At 56.4% G+C, this 12,838-nt stretch overlaps 1 protein-coding gene across 1 annotated transcript in view; it reads left to right on the top strand.

Annotated features, from left to right (window-relative positions):
• The window catches only part of NTN1 (netrin 1), a 105,147-nt gene extending 92,588 nt beyond the window's left edge, over positions 1-12,559 (top strand). The window contains exons 5-6 of the mRNA XM_050908415.1: positions 2,526-2,600; positions 12,167-12,559. Coding sequence (XP_050764372.1) covers positions 2,526-2,600; positions 12,167-12,495 — 404 coding nt within the window. The 3' untranslated portion in view covers positions 12,496-12,559. The remainder of the gene's footprint in view (positions 1-2,525; positions 2,601-12,166) is intronic.
• The last annotated feature ends 279 nt before the right edge of the window (positions 12,560-12,838 follow it).

The raw sequence follows: 12,838 nt of genomic DNA, 5'->3' as shown, positions 1-12,838 counted from the left end.
GTGTCCCACTGCATGGTGGCATCCTGCCACGTAGGCATGGCTGGGACTTTGCTAGTGAATCTCTATCATCTGAACTACAGTTTTTATGGGATATCCACTCTTTTCTCAGTGCATTTCAAGTTTTACTTGATGTTCAGGGTCGTGTCAGATGAGAAAAGCAAAGGGGAGGCATTGGCTGCTGGAACCCCTCAGTCATCAGGTCAGCTCCTGGGTTTCTAAGGGCTTTGGCCAGGTTGTAGCTGGGCAGAGATCTCAGCTGGGACTTTTGGAGGAGGAAGGTGCCCCATTTCATATCATAGCTTTCACTTTTGGCCCTGGCTAGGTCATACTGAAAGAGCACGAAGCCATATATTACTGTGGCTGCTCCCATCCCATCCCATCCTGTCCTGAGGAATGGGAGCAGCAGGCAGCAGGGGGGAAGGAGGATGGTGCTGGGATGAGGTGACTCTCTGCCTGGCCGTGTTGAGAGGGGCTGGGGCACACATGGATCAGAGGTGTTGGTACTGAAGTGGTACCTGATGATCGTGGGATGTGTGGGTGTTCAGCTCTCTGGGTTTCCTTCTCTTGCTGGTTCCCCCACTCAAGCTGAAAAAGAAGCTGCTGCTTGGCTCAGGCTGGGTTTGGCTCTGCTGCCAATGGGGAAGGTTGGATTTGGGGTCCATGAGACCTCCTGGAGCATCTCCTCTCCACCTGAGGAAGCTCCCCATGTTTCTGAAGCCACCTCCCACTCCAGGGACACCTCCTGCACTGAGGCTGGCGAGCTGAGAGGGCGCAGAGCACCCAGTGCACCGTGCCTGCAGACCTCGGTGCCCTCCTTGCCTGGGCTGGCTCTGAGCATCCACCACTGGAGACCACCTCCTCCAGCATGGCCCTGTCCCAAAGCTGACTGCATACCACAGCCCCCGTGTACGCAGCAGAGCTGCAAACAGAGCTATCGCCAGGAAATGCTGCAGCTGCTATAGCTGTGCGGCCACCTCCCAACTCTGTGCCTCGGTTTCCCCTCCCAGCCTGCTTAGTGTCAGCTTCTCTAGGAAGGAACTGCTTCTTGCGAGGGCTCTTGCAGTACGTAAGAAATGGGGCCTCAAGCCCTGCTGAGGCTGTGGCACATGCCACCCTGGTGTGTGACACAGCCGTGCTAAAGGCGGACACAGAGGGGGATGCTGCACAGCTGCTCCCCCAGGGTTTCAGGTCATGGTCCGCTGGAGAGTGTGGGGTGTTGCACGGGCAAGTGTGGTTCTGGTCTGGCACCGCCAATGTGGCCTGGGGCACGATGTGACATGGGTACCCCTTGTCCGCTGGCCATGGGGTACCAGCAGTGTCCCGCACCTTCCCAGCACCTCACCCTGCTCGCAGAGCCCCGGGGCCCCGCTGTGGCGTTTCAGCAGGTTTCACACCTGATCTCCAATGGTGGCTGTGCAGGAACGATGGGCAGTTGGGAGAGGTGATGTCCAAGGACTATCGCTGTACCAAGGCCTCCCACTGCAGCCAGATGTGTCCCATTTTCCCCCAAATACGGGGTTTCCATGGTGCTGGGGGCCTCTCTCTAGCACCCATGGGTGCTGAGGAGACATGGGATGTGCACGGACAGCAGGTCCATGAGCCAGCCCCAATTCTGGGAGCTGGCATGGGGTGGCACATCTCCAGCCACTGTAGCATTGCCTGGCTGTGGTGCCACTGGGATGTTCCCAGCAGTGGCTGGAGGGCACCGACCGCACGGTGCCATCCGACCGCGTGATGCCCTCCAGCCGCATCCCGCACGGGAGCAGGTGCCCAGGGAGCAGCAGCTACCGGAGCAGGGCTCAGCATCCCCGCAGCCGCCCCGGGACCGCGGCCCGGCTCCAGCCCCGCCGGCGCTGCCAGGCTGTCGTGCCAGCACTCCTGCCTGCCCGCCGCACCGGCCGCTGCGCCGCCCGAGCGAAGCCAGCGTGTCCCAGCAGTGGGGGCCCATTAGAAATGAAATGTTCCTACTGGGGTATTTTATTTGCACACTTCAGTAGAGTGGACACCAAAAGGCTTTGCTAATGCTTCATGGGCTGCTAATTTCCTCTCTGACCCGCATTGTCGGAGGGTGACCCCAGCCCGAATCTCTCGGCAATGAATGCCAAAGGCTGACACCGGCCCGGGTTAGGGGTGACAATGGGGCCTCTGTGGGCTCCGGGCAGGCTCCAGTTGGGAGCTGGAGAACAGGGGGAATTTGTGTGGCTCTCAAAAGCTCTGGGTGGCACAATAAGGGAGGCCCCCGGGGTCTCCCAGGAAGACAGAGGCAGCCCAGGGAAGCCGGGCTGGGGGAGGCGGGCGGGAGGATGGTTTCCTTTGTGAAAAGCTTTCTTTAGAAAGGAAGGTTTTTCTGAATGCCCCCTTAGACGACCCAATCGGGGCCTGGCAGATGGATATCACAGGCACGCTGCTTATTCATGGCAGGCTGCAGCTTTGAGCCGTCCCCCCCCTTCCCCCAGTCTTTTATTCATTTTAAGGCTAATTTGTTTTGTTAATGTTTTCTTGCCCTCCCCCTCTCTCCTGTGCAGATTGTGACTCATACTGCAAAGCCTCCAAGGGGAAACTGAAGATCAACATGAAGAAGTACTGTAAGAAAGACTATGGTGAGTCGCCCCTCTCGGGCCCGCTGCTTCCCAGGGACGAGCGGTTGCAAAGGGAAGCAGAGCGGGAGCATCGCCCTCCCGGGGTGTCCCCAAGCCCACCCAGCCCAGGGGCAGGTTGCCGGCTGGGTCCCAACCGCAGCCGGGGCCAGGCAGCCTGGCTCTGCTTTGCGGCAGCCGCCCGTGCTGGGGTGTGTGCAATTTGGGGTATGGTTTTTGCCGGGTTTGGAGAGGAAGCCCCGGGTAGCGATGCGTGGCAGAGCAGCGATGCAATGTTTTACTTGGAAAATCTGAGTTCCCCTGCAGATGCTGAGACAACCCCCAAATCAGGGTCCGTGGTGTCCTCATCCCACGGTGTTTTCTAGGTTACGATGACACCGTGCCCTGTCTCTTCTCACTGTGCTGTTACCTGCAGCAGCTTTTAAAAATTGTGCTTTGCTGTGGGGACAAGCAGCAGGCAGTTCCCCATCATCCGGATCCATCCCCCCTGTAATTCCCAGACAAATTCAGAGGGTGGTGCAGCCCTGGGACAAGCCAGGGAGGCTGTGGGATCCCCATCCTTGCTGGTACTCAAGGTCCTGAGCATCCTTCCACAGCTCTGGCTCAGAGCAGCAGCTTGGAGCAGGCATGTCCCGAGCTCCCGCCTCACCTCTCTGCTCCTGGGGTTATGTTTCATGTGGGTCCATTCCCAACGTGGTTGCCAGTGGGTCCGTGCAGGAGGTGTCCAGGGTGACTCTGGGAGGGGAGTTTCTTCAGGCCACACCAAGAAACTCCTTGAAGCCCTCCCCGGGGCTCTGCAGCCCCTCTCCACCCCGGCTCGGCCATCGCCCACCGGCACCGAGCCGCTCCGACACGGGCAGGCGGGGAGGGATGGCTCCGCTTCAGTCCCGCCTGCCCAGAGGATTGCCCTCTTTCGCCAGCCATGCCGACACTGTTGGGATAAGCTGAGGGTCAGGAATGGGACTGACCTGGAAAAATCAGGTAGAGCTGGTTAAATACGGGTGCTCTGTGCCAAGGGATGTTTAGAAATGCTGCTAAACATATGTAGGGGCTGGAAATTATCTCACTCCCCATAGACTGTAGTGAGGGGGAGTAAAGTGTCTGCAGGAGGGACCAAACGGGAGCCTTCGGGTTTGACGCAGGGATGGGGAGCGGGCTGTGCGCGGGTGAGCCTGGCTTTGGGCTGAGCCTTCAAACTTCTGAACAAGCAGGGAATTACAAGGTGCTGCAGGACAGGGTTTAGCATCCGCTGGGGCTGTGGTTGCCCTGGTGTCTGCCAGCCCTTCCCCTCCACAGTAGAAGAATACATAAAATATATGTATATATGCATATGCACGCGTATATATGTATCTCTGTGTGTGTGTATATACATATATGTATATATTTTCACCAAACTACCAAAGAAAAAAACTCCCATCCTATCTGCATCAAAGCATCCAGGAGTGGAGATACCTCCTCCCTCCTTCGAACACGCTCACAGCAGCAGCTCAGCATGTCTGGGAAGTGTTTGCGAGAGCAGAACGAATTCCCATGTAACAGCCCATCCCCGGACAAGGCGCTTCCCGTCAGGGCCGGCCAAGGGATGCTCCGCGCTGGCTTTGTGCTCTGGCACCTCCCCACGAGCTCAGGGAAAGGAATACGGCTTGGAGGCAAATGTTTTATTTGCATTCCCATTTATTCTTCCATTGTCCATGTGGCAAAATGGTTGCGGAGAGCATCCCTTGGCAAGGACGAGCTGCCAGGGCTGGGGTGCACTTGTGGTCCCCAACCAGCAAGGCCGTGCCGAGGTCTGGCCATGCTCGGAGGAGCTGCCAGAGGTTCATCAAATGTTGGAAAGGTCCAAAGCACACCTTTTCCCTTAGAGAAAAGGGTTTAATAGCATGTGAGAAAGTCACTGCTAGAACATGATGTTATTAAAGAGGGGAGCGGGGCTGAGCACTGGGCTATTAAAGCTGTGGGGTTTCTCGCGGGTGGATTCTCTGCTGGCTAATAAGCTACAAACGCATTTCCCACACGTGGCACGTGCATCCCTTCGTTTTCCCACCCAGCTTCTCCAGCATCTTCTAAGGGCTGAGCTCACGCTGGAGCATTTGCTTTCTGAAGAGGGGGAGAAAGCAGCCACTTGATTGCAGGAAACTTGGACCTGTCGTGATCCAAATTGGCCCCGGCCGTTCGGAGGATGGTAGGGAGGAAAAAAGGGCACGTGCATCCCCCTTGAAGCACGCTTCCAGCCGAGCAGCGTTATCTTTCCCTGCAACTCTCAGGGCGAGGGTTGCGACATTTTGGTGGCGGCAGCGCCTGGTCTTTGCTCGAGGGGCAGCCCCAGCGTGGTTTCGCTCCTTGGCTTGTCCGATCTTGCCGGGGAGATGTTTCTTGGGGGTTCGGGTGAAAGCTCACGCTTGGTTTTGTTTGAGGCTGTAATGTGGGCTCGCGGGCTTCAACAGACCCTGAGGAGATGAAGGCAGCTCAAGAGCCATCTCAGGCAGGAGATACCCCCGGAGCAATGAATAGGGGTGTTGGAAAGAGCTTTTCTTTTCTCTTTTATCACGCAGCATCACTTCTGCAAAAGCACAAGTGAGCCAGAGCCATTTACCAGGGCGGGTTCAGGGCGAGCGGGCGCAGGCAGTCCCAGTGCGGGAACCGGGGTGCTCCCACCCGAGCCCTCCTGGCCCTGGGGGGGGTCCCCAACCAGCCCCACGGCCCCAGGCAGCCCCGCAGCCGCGGCAAATTTGCTTTTTCAAGGGCAAACCAGCCTGGCGAGGCGGCAGGGGAAGCGATGCCGCAGCACAGCCCGGCCGTGCCAGGGCAGCCCACGCTTTCGACAGGGCCAGGGAAGGAAGAAAGGGTTGAAAAGGTGCAGGGAGGGATAATAAAGACTTTGGGACTGACACCCCAGCAGGAAGCCAATTAGGAGGCTCTTTTCCTCACCGTTACGCTGGCATCGCTGGGCTGAATGTCCTAAAAGGCCCTAATTAGCTTGAACAGAGTTACTTCTCCCGCGGGCTCAATCGGGAAGCTATCATCCACCCCGCGCTTCTCAATGGGGCTTTTTAGCTCCCCGTTTCATTCAGCGATTCAAAGGGGATATTTTCCCTTATTTATTTTTCTTATCTGTTTGTTTTTGTTGGGTTTGTGGGGTTTTTTTTTTTCTTTTTATGTTAAATTGGGCTCTTTCCCTCGAGATGGGTTTTGGTGCAAATATTTGGAGTGAAACAGGGCGCGGGGAGGGCAGGCTGGGAGATTTCGGGAGGGGGGCAGGCAAGAACAGAAGCAGAAAAGCTTTTCCTGGGTTTATTTTGGCTGCCTGGTGGAGTGCAGGGGTTGCTCGGCTCCCAGAAAACCAGGGGTAGAGGAGGGAGTTCGCTGGGTTTGGGGCAGTTAAAATTAGCCTGGGGAAGCAGTGGGGGGGATCCCTGCTGAGCCCCGCTGAGGATGGAGATTCCCCCATGGCCCAAAAGGAGAGGGGATTATTTTATTAGAGCAGGTGATGCTGCTCCAGGTGATGCAGGAGCATCCCTCGCTCGCTCGGGTGCCGCCGCTTCAGCCCGATCTTTGGGGCTTTTTCCGCTGTCTGTGTGGTGTGGTTCATCCGAGTGGGATGGGCGGCTGCGGTAAAGGAATCCCGGAGCTTTTTAATCTCCATTTTCCCCCTGACCCTGAGCTCCCCGCACTGCAGCGGGGCCCGATCCTGCGCAGATAATGCCGGAGCGTTTTGCTGGGTACTGGCACCGTGGTCCCAGCCATTGTCCGCGCACCCTCTCCGTGTCCCCAGCGCAGCATCGGGGAGGGGATGGGGACGAGGAGCCGGATCCTCGTCTGAAAGGTGAGATCATCTGCTCACTTTGCCCTTTCTTGGAAAAAAAAAAAGTAAAAAAAATCCTTCCTTTCGCGGAGACTTCACTTAGTCACCCCCTTTGTCGAGAGAGGCTTGGCAGGGGCTGGTGGAAAAAAGCAAAATATGTTTTCGAAAGGCAGCTTGAAAGGAGGGGGGGGGGGGCAGAAAAAAACCTGAATCCACAGAAAAACCCAAGGTGGGGGGAAGCACCGTCCTGGCTCGCCCCCGGCTTACAGCCCCTTCCACTGCCCTGGGAGGTGGAGAAATCCTGTTCCTGGAGTGGGGAAGTGCTGGGCAATCCCTCCCTGTAACGGGGTCCCGAGGAAGCGAGCTGGGGCAGCGAGGAGTCCCCCAGCACCGTGGGGAGGAACCGTGCCCGGCCAGGGCGCACCCAGGCCAGCTGGGATTAGGGGTCATAAATCTCCAATATTAAACCGGTAGGAAATTGGCAACCGGAGGCAGGCAAAGCCGCCGCCAAATAAATTAAAAATAAAAAAAAGGGAGAAAAAAATTCCATTTTAACCCTTTGCTCCAGTGAGGAGCCAGCCCTTTCCATTCCCAAATCCTAATGGTGTCAGGGTCACCTTTTGCTGCTGGCTGGAGTAAAATCCACACGGGCTCCGCTCTGCTTGTGTGGCGAGAAGGGACCCGAGCCTTCGGAAAGCCCCGGCTCAGGCTGGGACGCCTGCATCCACAACCGCTGTCCCACGCACCCATTTCCATCTGTCCATAGTAAAGACCCTCTTGTCTCTCCCAGCAAACCGCTCTGCTCCCGCTGCCACTGCCATGGTCCCATGGGATCTTTCCCTGGGGCCAGCGCAGCGATGCTCCCCATCGCTGGAAGCTCCACAAAGCTCCAGCTCCCACAGGCAGGTTAGCGCGCAGGATGCATAGGTTTGTCCATGTAGCCCAGTCCTAGGTCAGCTTTGGCAGGGGAAACCTTGGAATCAGGAGATTTATCACAAACCACAAAAGTAAATTAAAAAAACAACAAAAAAAAATATTTTTTTTTCCAGCCTCACTCTTTTCATGGCAATCTCATGATTTTTGGGCCCCTGACTCATGGTCTCTGAATGCTGCGAGGCGCTGCTTTTATTTAAGCCTTTACGCAGCTGCCCTCAAACATGTTGCTTCGAGGGTTTGGGGTTGGTTTTTGTTTTCGTTAACATCAAATCATCCACCCCTCTGCTTTCATCTGCAACATCAAGCCTTCAGGTCTTTCTTGTGGCTGGAGGCTCCCAGCCAAGCTTCAAGGAGCTGGGCAGTATCACGGGGTAGCCGGGGGTAGCACTGCCCAGCACCCTGCGCCGGGGGATGCAGGAGGGGACCAGGGACCCTCCACCCCCTCCCGCAGCCCGGGGACCATGCAGCCACCTTTTTCTTAGAAAGAAGCATAACGTGGCGAGACACTTGAATGCATCCCTTGGGCTGGTGTGACTTGTAAGGCACCATCCAGGCGGGATTTGTGGTTCAGCAGCTTCGGTGTCAGGTGGGATGCGGTTAACGGGGCAGCCCCGGGCACTCACCAGGACCGAGCATCTTCCCCTCGCCCCTCGAGCCCCTGTCCCCCAGCTCTCCGTGCCCGTTTGGTTGACCGAGGGCTCCCTTGGGGCTGACGGGGAGCGGAGCAGAGCAGGGCGCAGAATAGCGAACCAGGAGAAAAATCCCCGGTGCTGTGGGGGTACGTGGGGGGTGCAGCCAGCCCCGGATTACCCGCAGGGCTCGGCTGCCCACCATTTGCAAAGCACGGGGAGGAGCGGGCACAAGCCACAGGCAGCCCCAAGGCACCGCCGGGCTCAGGACCTGGCCTGGAGCCCACCCTCGCTGGAAACCGGTGTCACCGGCCCTGGCTGGAGCGGCAGTGCCGTGAAAGCTGCGGCTCATTTGATTTTGTTCTCCCCCTCCGGGTCACCATCCACTCCGGGGGGACCACAGCCAGGGGAGTATCACCTCCGCCGCCCACCTGAATAACCATCGTCCCCTGTTACATCCTTTCGTCTGGTTGTCCCATAGACAATTTCAGGGATGTTTTTGCAGGGATGCAGTGACAGGGACAGTCCTGAGCACAGTCAGCCTCACTACTGGGGTTCAGTGGGTACATCAGCAAAGGGAGAGCAGTTCACCACGGCACAGGCAAAGCCAAGCTTTGCCCTAGGAAACGGCAGGTGAAGGACAACACCGAGCACCAAAGCCAGCTTTGGAGTGGTGGGGCAGAGCTGAGTCCCCCTCCAAAATCACGAAGGAACTGAAACCTTCTCTTTCATGAGAAACGAGTGCCTAAATCTCCAGGGATTCACCCAGGGCAGCCAGCTTAGGTGCTTCCAAGAATTCCTCCTGGCACCTCTCTGCATCTCCGCACGTCTCGTGTCCCTTGGGAGATGCTGGAGACCCCACCCCACCTCCGAAATACCCAGGCAAGTCATCGCCAAACTTGGGCTCTGAAACCAGGCTCAGGGGAAACCGCACGTCCTGGATGCAAAGTTATGGGCAGAAAACTCGCTGTCAGTGAAGGCAGCTGTGGCCGTGCCAGCCAAGCCTTCACCGAAGCTTTCACTCCTTCCACTTCATTAATAAAAGGGGAAAAAAAAAAAGAGACGGGGGCCTTGACATCAAAAAAATACAGACTGTGTATTTTAGAGCAGTTTCCTGTAACCACCTCTCTCCGGTTCCTTTTCATTCATTTTCTCCATTTTGTCAGTGTGGACCCAGGCAGGTCAAAGGTTTAAGCTTTTTTGGAAAGATTTGTTTCCAAAAAATAAAAATTGGCTAATCTTCACATTTTGTTACCTTCACACCAGACTGGGAAATACACGGTCAGAGCTTAGGGTTGTTTTTTTTCTTTTTTTTTTTTTTTTTTAATGAAAGCATCTGGCATCCATGACATGCTCTGAAAAAAAAAAAAAAAAAAAACCATATATTTTGCAACGTGTTAAAAAGCCTTGCTGGGCTGCAGAGCCCTGCTTCCTTCCATAGCTTGAAATCAGTTTGCACATCGTGGTTTTAAAGAGAGGGTGATGCTCCGCCACCACTAATCCAAGGGGGTAAAATTGGGTTGTTACAAAGCAAATGGGAGAATTTTGCCTGGGTTTTTTTGAGGTTTCTTCTCCCTGTTAATTTATACAAGCAAGATCGGACCCGCTGGGGACTGGCCAGATGGCTGAGACAGGCAGGTGGATGGGCAGGGGGTTATAGCTCACAGGGCACGGAGGGGAACGGGGCAAAAAAAAGAGAAAAGCTCAAAGATTTGGTCAAAAAGCACTTTGTGGTTGGACTGCGCCAGCCTGCGTGGAGCCGCCGGCCCGTGCCTGCTCTCCCGGCCAGGGCTGGCATCACCACCTGGGTTTTTCCCTCTGTCTCTGCTGGTGGGGACTCCTCATCCCACAGTCAGCACACAAACCCCGGAGGGCCGGGTAGTCACTTCCTGGGGAAGATATTTTCCTGGAAGCTGATTTTTAGCCAGGAGGAATGTGTTCAGCCTCCCTGGAGGATGCGATCTCGGCCGACTGCTGCTGCTCCCATCCTCCTCTGCCGGCCCTGCACCGTGATGGACCGCTGTTGGGAAGAAGCCCACCGGCATGGCAGGAGCTGCCTCCAAGCTTGTATCTCCTCTTCCTTGCCATGCTGTGGGGCCAAACTCTGCCTTTCCCACACAGGTCTCCATCCTTCCCTGTGGTTTGAACCCGATTCTACAGATGTCACCTGGGAAGGGCACAGCAGCGCCCGCTGTAGGATGGCCAGGAGGCAGGGATGTGGTCCAGTATGGGCGAGGTGCCCAAGGAAGCAGCCTCATGGAGGAGGAGGAGGAGGAGGAGGAGGGCTGGCAGAGGTCACCATTGCCTGCTCAGGGCCACCTGGGCTGCAGCCCAGGGCTGCCCCACAGGACAAAACTGTGGCAGCTCCAGGGGCTTCTGAAATCAGCCATGAGCAGGGCCTTACCCTTGAGCGTGCTGGTGTCCATCACCATCCCAGCTCAGCAGCACCTTTGCGGGCATCCTCACAGTCTTCTCCCATCCAGATCATGATGCCAAGCCACCTCTTCACTCCGGCCCTACGGGACCACGGGCCACCGCTCCTGCACAGATGCTGGTGGGTGCAGGGACAGTGTAACGTATGAACCGTGTTTCAGGAAAGAGCAAGGGGTGGAGTGGTGGAGGGCTGAGTCCTCACCAGGTTTTCTCAGTCCATACGGCTACAGATGGGCTACACATCAGCCATGGGACTGGAAAACATCCTCATCTTGCTTACGGATCACAGTTGTCCTCACATCTCAGTCTTGCTTTGGGAGCTTGTTATCTCCCAGTTATCTGCCAGGACACCTGGCTTGCCAGGCTGCTGCACACCAAGATATCCCCTTGAAGCCCGATGTTGCTATTCAGTATTTAAAGGGATGCTCAAGTGAGTCTGCCAGACCCAGAAGTCACGTTGGATGCTGCCACTGACCTCTCCTTACGATCACTGAGCCCTACGCTCACTCCTTCACCCATGTTTTTTACCAGCAATGTCTTCTTCCACAGCAAGCAATGAACAATCTTGACTCAGGAACATCTCCTAGAAACACGTGAACAGCGAACCTCCCTGTTTCCAAACCCTTTCATAGGTTTGAACCCGTTCAGTGTCCTGCTCCAAGGCCGGGCGCTCATGGAAAGCTGTCTCCTTGCACTGGCCCCGGGCAGACATGCTGGAGGCTCTAACAGGTCTTTCCTACCTCCAGATGCCAAGTGCTCGGAGGTATGAGCCAGTCCCAGTGTTTTGCTCCAGATTTTGGCTCATCTTCTCTTAAAACCCGGGGCTGCCTTAGGGTCTTGGTGCAGATGCGCCAAGTTGCCCACCCAGCGAGGAAGGGAGAGCAGAGGGGCTGGAGGCTCATGCAGAAACCCATCCTCTGGCTGGCTGTGCTGCTCTCTGGACGCGTGGGTCAGGAAGAAAGCTCATCCCAGGTCCTACGGTGCAGCCTGGGGCCTTGGCACTGCCAGCGGGGACTGGCACCTCCCTGCCCTGCCCACTGCAACGCACGCCTTGTGCGCAGAGCCTCTGCCCCGCGCCCAGGGTTTGTTAATTTTCTGCCCCTGGGTTTGTTAATTTTCTCTGTGCTTGCTGCTTCAGGGGAAAAGGCAGGGTCCAGTGTACACGAATCCACCTGGTTTTTAAAGATTTTTTTGATCGCTTTAAGAGCTCACAGGCGCTGCGGCAGATGTTGCTGCACCAACAGCTCTGGGGAACTGCTCGGTCTGTGCTTGCTTCACAACCATGTCCTGGGAGATGAGGTACCCGCTCTCCACCACCGCTCTGGGTAGCCCTGTGTCATTCCCAGGGCTCCTAGCGCAAGGAGTGCCAAGGTTCCTGGCGTACCGCTGCTCCCAGACTGTCCTCCCCTCCCGGGGGTCCTGCAGCCCCCACGGTCCTTGGGTAACCATGCCCATGCTCAGTGGGGCCATCTTTGTGGCAGCAGAGCTGGAGAGCATCTCCCAAGCCTACGGTGGTCTTAGTACCTTTGCTGAGACCCTCTGCTGCCAGCACTGGCTACTCTTGCTCATGGCAGATGGCCTGGGGACACAGGTAGTTTTTGTGCAACCACCACCCTTGGTTGCTGTCCCCCAGCCAGGGCTCGGGAGACAAAATCCCTTTTCCTCACACAGCCTATTAGGTAAGACTTGAAATTCACTTTCTTCTCGCCAGCTCAAATCGTAACATCTTTTCCTCTCTTGCCCCGTGGTTTTGTTTTTTTTTTTTCCAGCTGTCCAGATCCACATCCTGAAAGCGGAAAAAAATGCTGACTGGTGGAAGTTCACAGTCAACATCATCTCCGTCTACAAACAAGGGAGCAACCGGATACGGCGCGGAGACCAGACCCTGTGGATCCACTCCAAGGACATAGCGTGTAAGTGCCCCAAAATCAAGCCCATGAAGAAGTATTTGCTGCTGGGCAACAACGAGGACTCTCCCGACCAGAGCGGCATCATTGCGGACAAAACCAGCCTGGTGATACAGTGGCGGGATACGTGGGCTCGGCGGCTCAGGAAGTTCCAGCAGCGGGAGAAGAAGGGGAAGTGTAAGAAAGCCTAAAGGAGGAGAAGGCAACGGAGCGCGCGAGAGGGAGAGACTGACTGTGCATGCTGCTTTGTGTAGAGCTGGGGCGGGCAGGGACCGGCGACGGGGACGGCGGGAGGAAAGGCACGCTGTTGGGGCGGGCTGGGGGGGACGGGAGGGACGGCAATCGCGGCTGTGGGGCTGTCAGGTTGGCACCTCGTATTCCGGGAGAAAACAAAACAAAACACAACAAAAAAATCGCACACGTGGATATAAAACAAGAGGAGTGTAGGTGCGGGCGGGCGGGCGGCACCCAGTGCCCCCCAGCTTCTTTCTGCCCCGTTGGCTGAAGAAATCAGAGACACCAAACTGCCTTCCA

The sequence above is a fragment of the Gymnogyps californianus genome, chromosome 19, assembly GCF_018139145.2.
Source record: "Gymnogyps californianus isolate 813 chromosome 19, ASM1813914v2, whole genome shotgun sequence".
NCBI classification, from domain to species: domain Eukaryota; kingdom Metazoa; phylum Chordata; class Aves; order Accipitriformes; family Cathartidae; genus Gymnogyps; species Gymnogyps californianus.
Note: the sequence above shows the minus strand (reverse complement) of the source record. Positions and strands in the feature narration are given on the sequence as shown.